Source organism: Cinclus cinclus, chromosome 1 (assembly GCF_963662255.1).
Source record: "Cinclus cinclus chromosome 1, bCinCin1.1, whole genome shotgun sequence".
NCBI classification, from domain to species: Eukaryota; Metazoa; Chordata; class Aves; order Passeriformes; family Cinclidae; genus Cinclus; species Cinclus cinclus.
In genome coordinates this window covers 135,827,166-135,840,897 of record NC_085046.1, presented here as the reverse complement: position 1 = coordinate 135,840,897, position 13,732 = coordinate 135,827,166, and the positions used below count along the sequence as shown (strand labels likewise).

The 13,732-nt window shown below is 34.5% G+C and overlaps 1 protein-coding gene across 3 annotated transcripts in view; it reads left to right on the top strand.

Annotated features, from left to right (window-relative positions):
- Nucleotides 1-13,732, top strand: part of CSMD3 (CUB and Sushi multiple domains 3) — a 590,741-nt gene that overhangs the window by 478,429 nt on the left and 98,580 nt on the right. For 2 of the 3 annotated variants that reach the window (XM_062491350.1, XM_062491342.1), the window contains 6 exons: nt 1,154-1,267; nt 1,947-2,042; nt 2,910-3,113; nt 6,523-6,647; nt 8,880-8,976; nt 9,921-10,025. In XM_062491350.1, coding sequence (XP_062347334.1) covers nt 1,154-1,267; nt 1,947-2,042; nt 2,910-3,113; nt 6,523-6,647; nt 8,880-8,976; nt 9,921-10,025 — 741 coding nt within the window. The remainder of the gene's footprint in view (nt 1-1,153; nt 1,268-1,946; nt 2,043-2,909; nt 3,114-6,522; nt 6,648-8,879; nt 8,977-9,920; nt 10,026-13,732) is intronic. The other variant, XM_062491358.1, reaches the window with a different exon arrangement.

The window sequence follows — 13,732 nt, the reverse complement described above, 5'->3', positions numbered from 1 at the left end:
TTTTAAAGAAAAAATCAGTCAAAAATTCAACAATTTGAAAACAATGCAGTTTTAATGTACTAATTTTAAAACTTTACATGTGTATAATTAATTGAAAGAATTGGAGATGAGAGCTTCATCTTCTATAACTAAAATTAAAATGAAGCTACTGTAGAACTTTTGGAAAACAAATAGAACCTCGTAACAACACACTGGAATGTCTAACCTGGATAATGAACAATAACTGCTTCAGTTTCTCTTTTTAGATATTCCAGTACCTAAAAATATCTGACTGCTTCCACCTTTATGCATGTATAGCTCCTAAACAATTTTCCCCTCCACTGCTTGTAGTGTTGGATATAAATGTTTTCTAAGTACTAGGGTCAGAACTAACCCAAAAATTTGTTTTTCTTTCACTGATTACTTGTACTGAAAGTGAAAACACTTCAAACAGGCTGTGCAAACCTTTGAATTTAAGTGCAAAAATAAATCTTGCATCGAGTTGCTCTACTAGAATGACTTTACAAATGAAAATTTTTGTGATTCAATAAATGTATTCTGAAAAGTGTTTGTTGCCTTCAATCAGTTGCTTATGTATTTCAAAAAAGCAATGATATACTGAATGTTAATATTCTTTAAAAAAAAAGGGAAAAATTCCAAGGTAAGTAACAGTTACAGAAGGTTATCAAGAAAATTAATTAATGAAATACGGTCTATAATAATATGACTGGAATTTTAAAGGACAAAACTGTACTGATAACTAAGATTTTTGGGGGAGGGCACAAAATTTGAAAGTGGAAAATAATCCAACAACAGAAAAATGTTTTGCTCCATAATTACTAGAATCTTTTAATGATTATATGTGTATGTATGGGTTCTGCGTCTTCATTGACTCTTTTTAGATGTATTTTCATCCTTTTACTGCTGTAACAGTATGAAAACCTACATTAAGCACCAGGACAGCTGGCTCAGTTATTTTTAACATCATGCTTTAATATATATATTACTGTCATTAATATATATTAATACATATTTTGTTTTCTCTCTTCCCTGCCCCCCCCCCCCCCCCCCCCCCTTTCCTATTCTATTCCCTGTGCTTGCCTTTGGCTTTGCTTTTTTTTGTCTTGTCTTGATTACTGGTGCCTCTTCCTTCTTTTGCTTTCTATTTGGCCAGTTGTTTTTGGCCAGTTTGTGTTTTTCCAGACATCACTCCATGACGTCGTTGAAGTATACGATGGCCCAGCTCTACAGTCATCTTTGTTATCCTCTCTCTCAGGATCTCACTCAGGTATCATTTAATAGAACTGTCAGTGTATATGGATAAACACTTCAAAATCTTTGCATTGATGAATGAAGAAAAAAATCACTTTGTTTTTTTCTTTAGTTTTTTTTCTTTGATATTTAGCTAATATTATGGGTATTTAGGACTTCTTACTATCTTAATCTGTGCCTTTATGTCTTTATCTAGTGAGCAATTTGAAATAGGTAGTAGATACTTTAAAGGGAAAGCAAGGCATTATTTGTACAGAAATAAAATTAAATAGATTAGTTACATGTTGAGTCTATTTAAATAGAGTTGGGGGTTGGGGTTTTTGTTGTGTTTGGGATTTTTTTTCCATTTTGATTTAGGTTTTCTGTGTTATTTTGGAGGGGGTGTGTGTTGTGGTGTGGGTATTCGTTGTTTTTGTTGTTAGGTTTGGGTTTCTTAGAGGAAGGGTTGCTTGTTTGGTTTTGGTAAAGGAAAAAAACAACAAATATTCCTAGTAGCTAAGATGAGTTTAAACTCCCCCTTTTCTAGAATGATATAATACTGTCATAGCATAAAATATTAAAAGTGCATGTATCTTACAAAGTTTACTGAAGCAGGGCAGGGTTTGGAGAGCATTATTTCTAGCTGCAAAGATGTTAACAGGTGCTTTCTTCAGTAAAAGGTGTCTATGATAGCTTTATTTTCATTGTTTGAGTAGGTGAATCTCTTCCATTGAGTTCGGGGAACCAGATCACAGTCAGATTTACCTCAGTTGGACCAATAACAGCTAAAGGATTTCATTTTGTTTATCAAGGTGAGACAACCTAGAAAAATGTGTGCATTTATTATGTTCATCATAGTTTGTAAATCATCAGAAGGAAGCAGACTGAGAATGAAGAGGAAAGTACCAGCCTTTTAACAATAGAAAAACTGTCACTTTTTCTACATGTTTTGAAAAAATGCTTGAAATTATTCTTTTATCTGTATTTTAAAGTTGAGACCAAATACTTAAGAAGCATAAGAGGGGTTCCAAATTTAATAGCACAGTTATACAAAACTGGCAGTTTTGTTTGCTAATCTGATTGACAAATGTTAGACCCATCTGGGTGCTCTAAGTGGTTAGTTTCTCAATTTAAATGTGAATAGCTGTAAATGTTATTACTTATGGGTTAAAAATGATCTTACTAAGGTATTTTTCTTGATTTACATTATTTGCCTTTTTATGGGTCAAATGGGAAATTTTTATATACCAGCACTTGCAACTGCAATTCACTCTTTCATTACATATAAATCCTCATCTGACAGTCAGAACACACATTTAGAAATCCACATGGATAAATGCAAATGCCTTACAAAAAATGTTATTTTTAAACCCTGCATTAGTTGAGTATCTCATGGTAATATTTTTTATATGTGTCATTTTAGAAAGAATTTCATGTGGATTGTATGCATTACTTCCAGTCTTGGCGACGATATCAGTTCTATGCTCTCCTAAATTGTAACTCAGACACCAAAAGTGAGCAACCTCTATTGCAAAGATTCATTTGGGGATTATGGAAATGTTCTCAACTCGGAAATAGCTGAAAGTTTCTTCCAGACATTTTAAATATTTGTGGTTCAATACCTGTATTCCCTCACTAAATCCAAAATTAAGAATCCACAATTGTTTGCATGTTCACAGCTGTTCCAAGAACAAGTGCAACACAGTGTAGCTCTGTGCCTGAACCAAGATTTGGAAAAAGGATTGGAAATGAATTTGCAGTTGGTTCACTGGTTCTTTTTGAGTGCAATCCAGGCTATATTCTCCATGGGTCAACAGCAATTAGATGTGATACAGTACCAAATGCATTGGCACAATGGAATGATTCACTCCCTACATGTATTGGTGAGTCCTAAGGCTTTTTAATATAACTAATTACACCTTGAAGTGTAGAGTATTGTCTAGTTGAATGTGTTTATTATTTGTCATTGATATAGTATTTTATTCTTTCCTACTTTAACTCAATTTCTTTTTTATTCAAGGTTAAGTTTTATTCTCCTTTCTATTCAAACCTTTCTATTCTATTTCTATATTAACCTTGCTGTGAACTTTCACAAGTTTCATGAACATGCTCTGCTACCATAACTTATGTGATAGCTTCTCTTACATTAACATCCCTGGAAGTTCCTGGCTGTCCCTCTTTATTCAAGAATCAGAAATATTAGTTTGTGCCCTGACTTCTCACAAGACTAGGATTCTTTTACACTGCAGATCTCTAACAAGATATTGCAAGCTAGAGCACTACTATATTAGAGATTTAGAATATTTTGTTACTTGCCAGGAAAAGGCCAGTAGCTTTCCAGATAAGAAAACATACTTTTTCTACTTTCTAGCCATTTTGAGATTAAATTGTCTAAATTCTTAATGTGCATCCGTTGATATTTATAAACTGACTTGGACCAACTGGTAATCTAGTAATTGTAATGAAATTCCCTACTTTACTTTTCCTGATAGGGAACAGTATTTTTCTTTATAAAAGATATCATAATCCATTGCAAAAATGCCATTGTGATACTGACTCCAGCAGAGTACGTTAACAGAGGTTTAGGTGAGCAGATGAAAGGAGTGCAAAGAACATATTTTCATTAGGCTGATGTTTCATCTGCCGTGCTAACCAGCTGATTGTGCCTGGTAGAGTATGAGTGGTTTTTAGTAAATTAAAAGATTATCCCCAAAATCCTGCTAGAGATCAAGGCTAAGTATCAGTGGGGTAATATTGATAAAATATTACTAACAAAGTTTTAAACACATGATGTTGATTTACACTGTTGCTGACATAGCAATAGAACCACAATTTCTATATCAATAAGAAGGTGAAGTATATAGCTCTAGCTCAGTTTAATCAGTAGAATTGTATACTACTTTTCTCCTTGAATTATATTCCCTTTCTTTTTTTTTTCAGATATAACAACTTGACAGTGTTGAAGTAATTCTTTTGGACACTGATCAAAATACATTATTAATATATATATTATTGATATTTTAATACATGATTTAGTCTATGAAGAAAAAGCTATTTCTCTCTAGACAAGTGTTTTAGTTTAGTTTTTCGTTTCCCAACCAATGTACCAAAAATATTAGAGTGTGGGTTTGCCAATTTTAATATGTTTACCTTCTGTTGTGAAATAGGAGTAAAAGCAAAACAGGCCCAAAACTTAAAAGGGAATAAAGAAAAACGTTATTAACAACACAAAGAAAAATAATAATAAATTCAGAACAGGTCTTCCGACCACTCCATTCCTCTGCTTTTCGCACTTAACAACATATAGAGACACTTGAGTCAAGTCTTTACTGAAATAATCTTTTTCAGTTCACTTTAGGGAGAGGAGTTCCTTCTTGTTCAGTTATAAGGATCTTTTTCAAGAGATGAAATAATCAGTTCTCTCTTGACTTCACTTTTTTTCATTAATAACAGCCGCCTGGGATCTGCCATCATGAAACTCCTCCCACCTTCACAGCCTTCCCAGAGCTGTGTTTGTGGGCCATGTTAAAGTCATGGGGTATTACTTTTAAGGATGAGCTACTCAAAGGCAAAAGTTTTCTTTAGCTCTCTTCTCTCTGTTGCTAAAATACCTATGAGGTGAAAATTGCATTAAACTAAAACAGTTCAATAAATGAAGTGGTAGACATAACCATATTAAATTGCCTTAATTCTAGTGAATGTTTAAATATTACATATTCTCAGACATAGAATCATTTAATCTAGAACCGTTAAGGTCAGAAAAGACACCCAAGATCATCAAGTTTGACTTTTGGTCAATCACCATCATGTCATCTACAGTACAGCACTGAGTGCCATATCCAGTCTTTTCTTGGACACTTACACGGATGGTGACTCCACCACTTCTGTGGGCAGGCAGCACATTTGAATAGGTAACTGTCCCTCCTGTGAAGAACTTCACCTGATGTCCAGTCTGAACCTCCCCTGGCACAGCCTGAGGCAATGTTCTCTTGCCTTATCACTCTTTGCTTTGGAGAAATGCCCAGCCCTCACCTGGCTGCAACCTCCTTTCAGATAGGGAGGATAATAAGGTCTGGAGCCTTCTTTGCTCCAGGCTGAACAGCCCCAGCTCCCCCAGCCATTCTGATGATGTACTCTAGAGCCTTTGCTAGCTTTGTTGCTCCTCTCTGGACTCGCTCCAGCACCTCAATGTCTTTCTTGCAGTGAAGAGCCCAAAAATTAACACAACACTCAAGGTGCAGACTGGCACCAACCATTCCATCTGTGCATCCTTTTATGAATGATTGTTTAAACAACTTAAGTGGCACTAGCTTTTAATTTATCCATGTAGTTCTAAACAGATTCTATTAATTTTTTGCCACACAATATGTAGCTACTACATTTATTATTAAGATAAGTTGCACTCCTATCCATTTTCTAAATCCTCATATCTGCTGCTCCTGAAATCCCTTCAGAACTTAGTGATGTTGCATAGAAGTGATACATTAGCTTTTAATGAACTTGATAAACCATCTCATCAATCTTTTTCTTCAAAATACTAACAGAATATCTGTATGCAGATTAAGATGCAATATTCTTTGTCTTTGTTAGAGCCTCTGATAATATAGACAAGATGCGTCCAAGTTGAAAATGCAAAAGAGAGACTTGATAGTGCTTAATGTGCCTGTCCTGTTTCATGCATAACACTTTCATTAATCTGTGGACAAAGATGTGATGAATGTTGTCTTGCAAGGATCGTGCAAATTCTTTACTGATGCACTAGATCCACAGTGATGGAATAACTCACACAAGCAGAGAACAGTCAAAGATTTGAGATGGGAGTTATTAATTATTTAGAGGACCAATATTAGAAGTAATGAATGAAACAATATTAGAAAGAAGATTAGAATGAAAAAAGAACGTTACCTTTTTTGTGACACTTTTTATCTTTTAGAGTAATATAATGCAGATATTTCCGAACTTCAAACTAAGCCTTAAAAAAATGCTTTATTTTTTGTAAGATTACCAGGAAACAATAGAATGGATTTCACTCTGTAAAGGTCAAATAAATAAAAGGAATATTAGCATGATTTTGTCATGTAGGAAACTGACAATTCTAATTTCTTCTATTCCTTTTTTGGTCAGTTAAAAGAAGAGTTTTGAGATATAAAATTTTATTCTCCTGAGTCATATATATTTTTTTTAATGTAACACCAATTAAAAAAAATTTAGCCATAGTATAAGCTTTTGTAGTAAGTCTTCTCACTTCTGAAGCTTCATAGTTCTTTTCTTGCCTTATGCATCTCCTTTCAGTACCCTGTGGTGGTATTTTAACAAAGCGCAAAGGAACCATTTTATCTCCTGGTTATCCTGAGCCTTATGACAACAATCTGAACTGTGTGTGGAAGATCACAGTACCAGAGGGAGCTGGGATCCAAGTAAGTGTACTTGCTATTTGCGTGCTATCATCATATTTAGAACTGTTTTTCCTGATGCAAAAGGTGAAAAGATCATTTATCTGCACAGATTTTCTGTCTCATTAATGATTCTGAAAATTGTCTTTATTGCACAGCTTTTTAATTATGCAGTGATTAAAAGTTATAAGATTTTAAAAGATGCAATTGCAGCCTTTTACTTAGAAGAATATAACCATAACTTCCAAATGTATTTTGATAGATCAGTGACTGCTTATAAACCAAGGGAAATAGACAGCCTTCCTAGGAATTCTGTTTTACTCTCCCCAAATTTGTTTATCTCCTTTGACATAGTGAAATTAAGTGAGTTGCTTACAAGGACAAGTTATATATATTCTCCTAGAAACTCTGCTATTTAGTCTATGTTTATGGAAGTTCATTGTGATGTAAAGATGCTTCATTATGTTTGGACATGACATGGCAGTTTATTCTTTAAAATAGTTTTAGAGTTCTTGTTTAACTTCATAGAACATACAGTAAGAAAGTATCCATTACGCTTAATCATGCATGTCTCTAGAGTTCACTAAAGAAACTGACAGAAATATGGTTATTGCACAGGCAGTTGAATTTAATAAATTAGGACTTATAAGCATTGTCTGAACAAATTCCTAGCAAAATGCGCATCAAGCAATCATGACAAAATGTTCAAAATGTAACTGCTGCAGAAAATGAATAAATAAAGAGTTCAGTTTATGTAGGCAAAAGCTTGATAAAGAAAATGAGAACAAATGTCAGTTTATTAAAGCTTTTTAATAAATTTCATTACAGAGCTTTCAATAATATTTAATAGCCTAAATCAGTTTTGAGATTGATTTTGAGGAACGCTACTTGATTTAAACAGCTGACTAGGAGAGCTGACAGTTAGGATACTTTGTTCTGTGCATTTCTAGGAAGATTGTTCAGAGGACTTAAATTAGGCAGTAACTGTCCTCCTGACTTAGGCCATAACTTGCTTTTTGGAAGTGCTTATCTCTTATCACAGGCTGCATTTTTGAGAATCATTAATGAAGTGTTTAACTTACTAACTTTGATTTCAATTTAGGTGTTCAATCTTTGTGGTGTTCTTTTGCTCCAGAGTTGCCATAAAAATTAAAAAAAAAAAAAACTTTTACTGTCTGCAAGTATCTGAAGCATGCTAATAGTCAGAGCCTCTTCACTTAAGAAAAAGAAATCCTTTGGCTATAGTATCTGAGCAATTCCTACAAAAATAGGTACAGTATTTGAGGTCCCCATCCAAGGAATACGTATCCAAACTGAACAATCATTTTATGTGGAACAAGATCCAAGTCATATGTTTCACATAGAGAAAATAATTTCATTACTTGACTTTACTGGAACTGATGTTTATTTCTTTTGTTGTAACTATTCCATTCTGGGGGGGGAAAAAAAGAAAAAAAAAAAGCATTATACTCTAACTTAATGACTAAGGCATCCCTTTCTGAGGGTGGCTGGGGTTTCATCATGCCTCTGTCTCTTTTAAAACTTTTCACTAAACAGTTGAAACATAAAAGCTAACACCAGAAACTCTCTCCTGCTAAACAATAACAAGAATCTGATATTTCTTTACTTTTTAAGGTGTGCTTTCACTACATGAGGATTAGGTATATTTATCTCATTGCATACTTTGCATCTCCCTATGAGTGGAAGAATGTTGCCACCTCTGGAAGAAATTAAGTGACTATTCTACCTTTTGTTTGGAGCATGCTAGTGACTGCTCCTCCTCAGGAGATGAGTTGGTTATGACGGTAACCAAACACAGCAGTTTTCTCTTACCTGGAGGCAAAAATTAAAATGGCAAAATAGATGAGGCACCATGCATCCTCTGGAACTAGTTTAGTCCTGGAAAAACTATAGAGAGAAAAACTGCAGTAATTGTAAATACCGTGTTTCTTCTCCTCCATGTCCTCCAAACAAGAGAATCATATTCTATACCCATCTGATTTTCATGGCTGGGTGACTCTCGACAGAGGTAATATGTGGTTGTCACTAAGGGTTATAGGATTTGTAGTTTGAATTGCCAATCCAAATAAAAAAATAATTACCATTTTGTTCAATTAATGATGATTTTCCATTTTCACAAGGAGAGAAAGACAACACATGACTGAAAGCAACAGAGGCTACAACTTAGAGTCATCTTTGAGCTTGAGCAAAGAGGGGAAGAAGTTTATATTCTTTAACTCACATTTTTCGTCGTAGGTGCAAGTGGTGAGTTTTGCCACAGAACACAACTGGGATTCCTTAGACTTTTATGATGGTGCTGACAACAATGCTCCAAGGCTTGGAAGTTATTCAGGTGACTGAGAAGATTTTACAATAAATGATTTGCAGATTCAACTCTTTACTGTAAATGCAGAGCTGTTTCTATGTGTATAAGCATGCTTGAGCATGGTATGTGTGTTTGTTTCTCCTATAATTAGCAACAGGTAATATTATTCCTATTTAAACAGTCATCAGTTAGCAGACTTTCATAAACCTGTATCTCTTAAAATGTTGGAAAGGAAATAGCACTCAGAGGCTTCCAAACAAGACCTCTCTTAATCCATTTTTTTTTTCTCACAATTGTTATGGGGTCCAGAAATACAAACCTCAAAAATAAGTATCTCTTGATATTGTACATGACAAAAGGATGCATTCTTTATCCTTATTTAAGACAAAGAAGACAGTTTATTTTGCCTTACTTTTTCTTGTTTACTTTTGTTTTCTTTCATTATACATATGTGTATGCTAAGAGATCAGAGGCAATCATATTATCTTGTATTATGCTGAAACACAAATAAATAGTCCATCACATTTCTAAGAACAGTCCTGCAACATATTGTCAGAGCTGCTGGATATATGTGACTGTTATGTTTAGAATAATTTTGGTGACAGGATTTGCTCCTGCTTTAAAAAAGACCCTAGTGAATATTTGTCCTTTCGTGGGTAAAAGCAAATAATATAAATTTATATTAACCTTTCCTTGTCTATCATTCATGTCTCTGATATTGTGGTGCACTGAAAATGTAATAAAACTTTTATAGGGACAGGTATTTGATAACATCTATGATGACAGAATATTGTGGAACTGGTTATATGACCTAACTCCTGCTCTCACCCTCTTCCCCCCTCTCCTCCTTTATCGTTTTTTTCTCCTTAACCCTGTTTATGCTCACACATACACACAGACAAACACACCCTTATTTCTGCTTTTATTTCACTTTCTGTGCATTTCAATAATATTTTTAATTCTCTTTTCAGGAACAACCATACCTCCACTTTTAAACAGCACATCAAACAATCTGTACCTCAATTTTCAGTCTGATATCAGTGTTTCAGCTGCTGGATTTCACCTTGAGTACACAGGTAATTCAGAAATGTTCAATTAATAAAGAGCTCTTTCTGGTTCCAGACATCGGTTCTGCCTAAACTACACAACAGAGGAATATTTAGTCGTGTTGCATATAATGAGCTCCACACTGGAACCTCAAAGTCATTCGTAAAATCGTCATTTAAATCCAAGTGAGCAAATCCAGGCCTGAAAACTGTACTATAAGGACTGTGAAATTTAGTTTGTCTTGCTTTTATCCTCAAGCTGTTTTTGCTCTCTGGAAAACTTTTCTGACCTACAGCAGAGAGAAATAAATGCAGATATGCTTGTGTGACAATCCTAATCCATTGTGTCCAGTGCAGACCTGGTCTCTTTCTACAGATGTCACCGCTGCAGCTCCACACCCCACCACTCCTTGCCAAAATCTACAAATTATGCTCAATGCAATAACATATGTACTTTACAGTATGTATGTGTAGGACACAAATATTAGTCACCCTTGGCAAAGAGGAGAGAAGGAATAGTCTGAAAATAGCAGTTGTGCATCTTAACTTAGAACTGCCTGCAGGTTGGTGAGAACACTGAATTATTTCAAATGGTTTTTATTATTGCTGAGTACCTCACCAGTGGAAAAGGCTATAATTATAAACATGCTTTCTGTCTGAATGACTTTGTCTCAGATGACTGACAGGAGTTCTGGCAATCACCAGCTGTGTGGTTCCCTCTGCTTATATTGGTTCTGGTGTCTGATCTGCATAATTGTGTCGCTGTTATTTCTTGTCAGTTTTACCATATGCAAATCCCATGCTCTGGTTGTCTGATTAGCCAGTTGGAGAACACAGCCTTGCAAAATTACTGCCTGATCGCTTGTCTATAACTAAACATTAATTATAGGTAGAATTATTCTGCCATTTCCTTGAAATGCAGATCGTCTCTCAGCTGCTTACAACTTCAGATGAGAAAAAATGTCAGGAAGTTATGAAAATGAAATAAAATGAGACTGAATCCAGTGAAAGTGAAAATGCACTTTCAAAACCTTTGTATTTCCACATGTCCAAATAATATGTGTAATATACTGCCTGTATACAGCCGCCACCTTTAAAAACAGACTCACTTTGCACTATTTAAAGTACTGGCCCATGTCAAGAATCAAATATGTGCGTGGATTTACACACAGATGTATGAGTGGATGTGCACAAAAGTAATGTTTCCTGTGTGAGTGTATGAACCCAAAATATATGTTGAAAATTTGTGATTCAGCAAATAATACTCATGTCTCTCAGTAGATATCCAATTAACCAGTAGCTCAATGAAACAGGCTGCTTTACAAGATAAATGATTAATTAAATTTTCTTGTTCAAGTGATAGAGATATGTAATTAATACATCATACAGTCTGTGGTGATTTAATCCAGACAACAACTAAGCACCATAAAGCTGCTCACTCACTTCCCTCCCTCTGTTCCCAAGTAGGATGGGAAACAGATTTGGAAAAAAAGTCAAATTTTAGATTCAGATCAAAACAGTTTAATAAAACAGAAAATGAAGGGAAAATAATAATAACATATAAAGAACAAAATAATAGCAATCAAATTAAAATATACAAAACAAATTATGCACAATGCAGTTGTTCACCACGCGCTGACTGATACCCAGGCACTTCGCAAGCAGCAGTCATGAGCAGCCAGTTTTCCCCGTAGTTTATATGGTGAGCAAGGTGCCATATGGTATAGAATTTGTTCAGTTGGGGTCAGCTGTCCTGAAACCTTATAGTTAATTGCTTAGTGTGGATTTCAAGTTCTAGGCACCTTGAATCCATGACCCTTACACCTTCCCTATTCTCCAATAAAGACATAGTCACTATTACCTGTGAAAGTTTTAAAATTTTTTTTCTTTTTTCACCTGCCGTTCAATTGCTTTTCAAGAAGAGACTGGAAAATTCTGCACTGGGCTGAATCATGAATTCGATATGGGAGTTTAAGCTAAAGGAGAGCACTTTGTTGTCGTTGCTAGGAAGGAAGACAACAGAAACTGTACCTTGTATATCTTTTGCATTTTTGTCTCTTGCATTTTTCTACAACTAAGAGGATGTTTTCTTGCAATTCTAGAACTCACAAAACTGCTCTATTTGTGAAGAAATTTCTCCAGAAAGAAAGAGATGCAGAGTTGCTCTCTTCAGTTGTCCTGGTCTGACTCTCAGACAGCAGTTCCTGCTCTAAAAGCTGTGATTATGTTTATAAAGATAGTAGGTGGAAAGTAGTGGCTGGATTTTAATGTCAGTGTTTCATAAATTTATGTCATTCAATTGGAGCACATGCTGGCTGAGGACATAATGAGGAGTCAGCTAAATTAAAGTCTTGGTCTTTGAAGTATTGATGCATGGCTCTCATACAAAAACCACATCAGAGTTAAAGGTTTATATTAAGCATTTTTCAAGTGAGCTTGAGTCATAAAGTTGTTTTGGTTCAATTTGTAGTGCATCTTCCAAGTCTAGCTCACCTGTTCTAGCATACGCAAGTCTGAGAGCAAGTGCACCCCATTTGCCAAAATGATTACTTTCCATTTCAGCAACAGATTTCTCTAAGAAGGTTTCATTCTGTTTCATTTCCGGTATCTTTCCATCCCTCGTGAACAGTTTTTCGTTCTACTAACCTACTAGGGATTATCTTTTCAGCTTCTAAAAATCCAAATGCTGACATAGAAGTGAAAGAAAACAAAAGGAACTTTATTTGTTGAAGAAATATTTTAATACCAAGTAAATGATACTTTGACATAAAGAATTAAGTGTTCATTTCTGAAACTGAATAGTGTTCTTTTCTGTAATGTTTTTCCTATCGTGTTTTTACTTCTCTGTTGAATGCATAAATTTTTATTTTATCCATAACATTCATTAATTTTCTGTATTCCGTTGGATATATTAAATACAAAAATAAATGTAATTGAAAAGATATTATGTCACCTGAACTTTGCCAACAAAGAATGCCAGAGAATGGTTAAACACTTCCATAATATTTATATGTTTTATATCACTATAAAATTTTTGATTCTTTGCTCATTTTCTTTAACTAAAGTTTTGTATAATGAAAAATTTACTTGATAGGTTTTTGTATTGAGTATCACAGGAGCTGATGGAGAAGAGCAAGACATAGCATCAAATAGCTTCTTTTTCTTTATATACAATTCTTCTTATCTGAAAAGTGGAAGATACTGAAAGTATGTTTTCATTGAATGCATATGTTAAAATCTATTTTTATCGCCATTGGCTATGAAAGTTCAAGAATCTAACACATTTCATTGTGAGAGTCGTATAATGCAGTTCAAGAAACTATTCATGCAGTATTCAAATAATGAACAGACTGTGGTTTATTAATTGCGACCTGAATAAATATCATGACACCCCAGAGACAAAAATTCTGAACTAGTCCTCAGCTGGGAATATGTCAAAATTTTTTTAGTTTCTTGAAAGGTATTTTAGATGTTCAGACTGTATTTTTTTCCCAAATATTATTGAGGTGAGAGACAATAGGATGAATACCTGTGAATGTGGTTTGGGCTGCCAAGGTAGACTGAGAAAGGCATTTAGATGAACTAATTTAATTTTTCACGGCCTGAATATTCTCATAGGCTATGGATTTCAACTGAAGGTTCAGTAATTGGAAACTGAAACCTGCTAATTCTTTGTTTAACTGTTCAAAACAGATTATAAGCAATCATCTGTGTAATCCAAGCACACTTGTTATTTC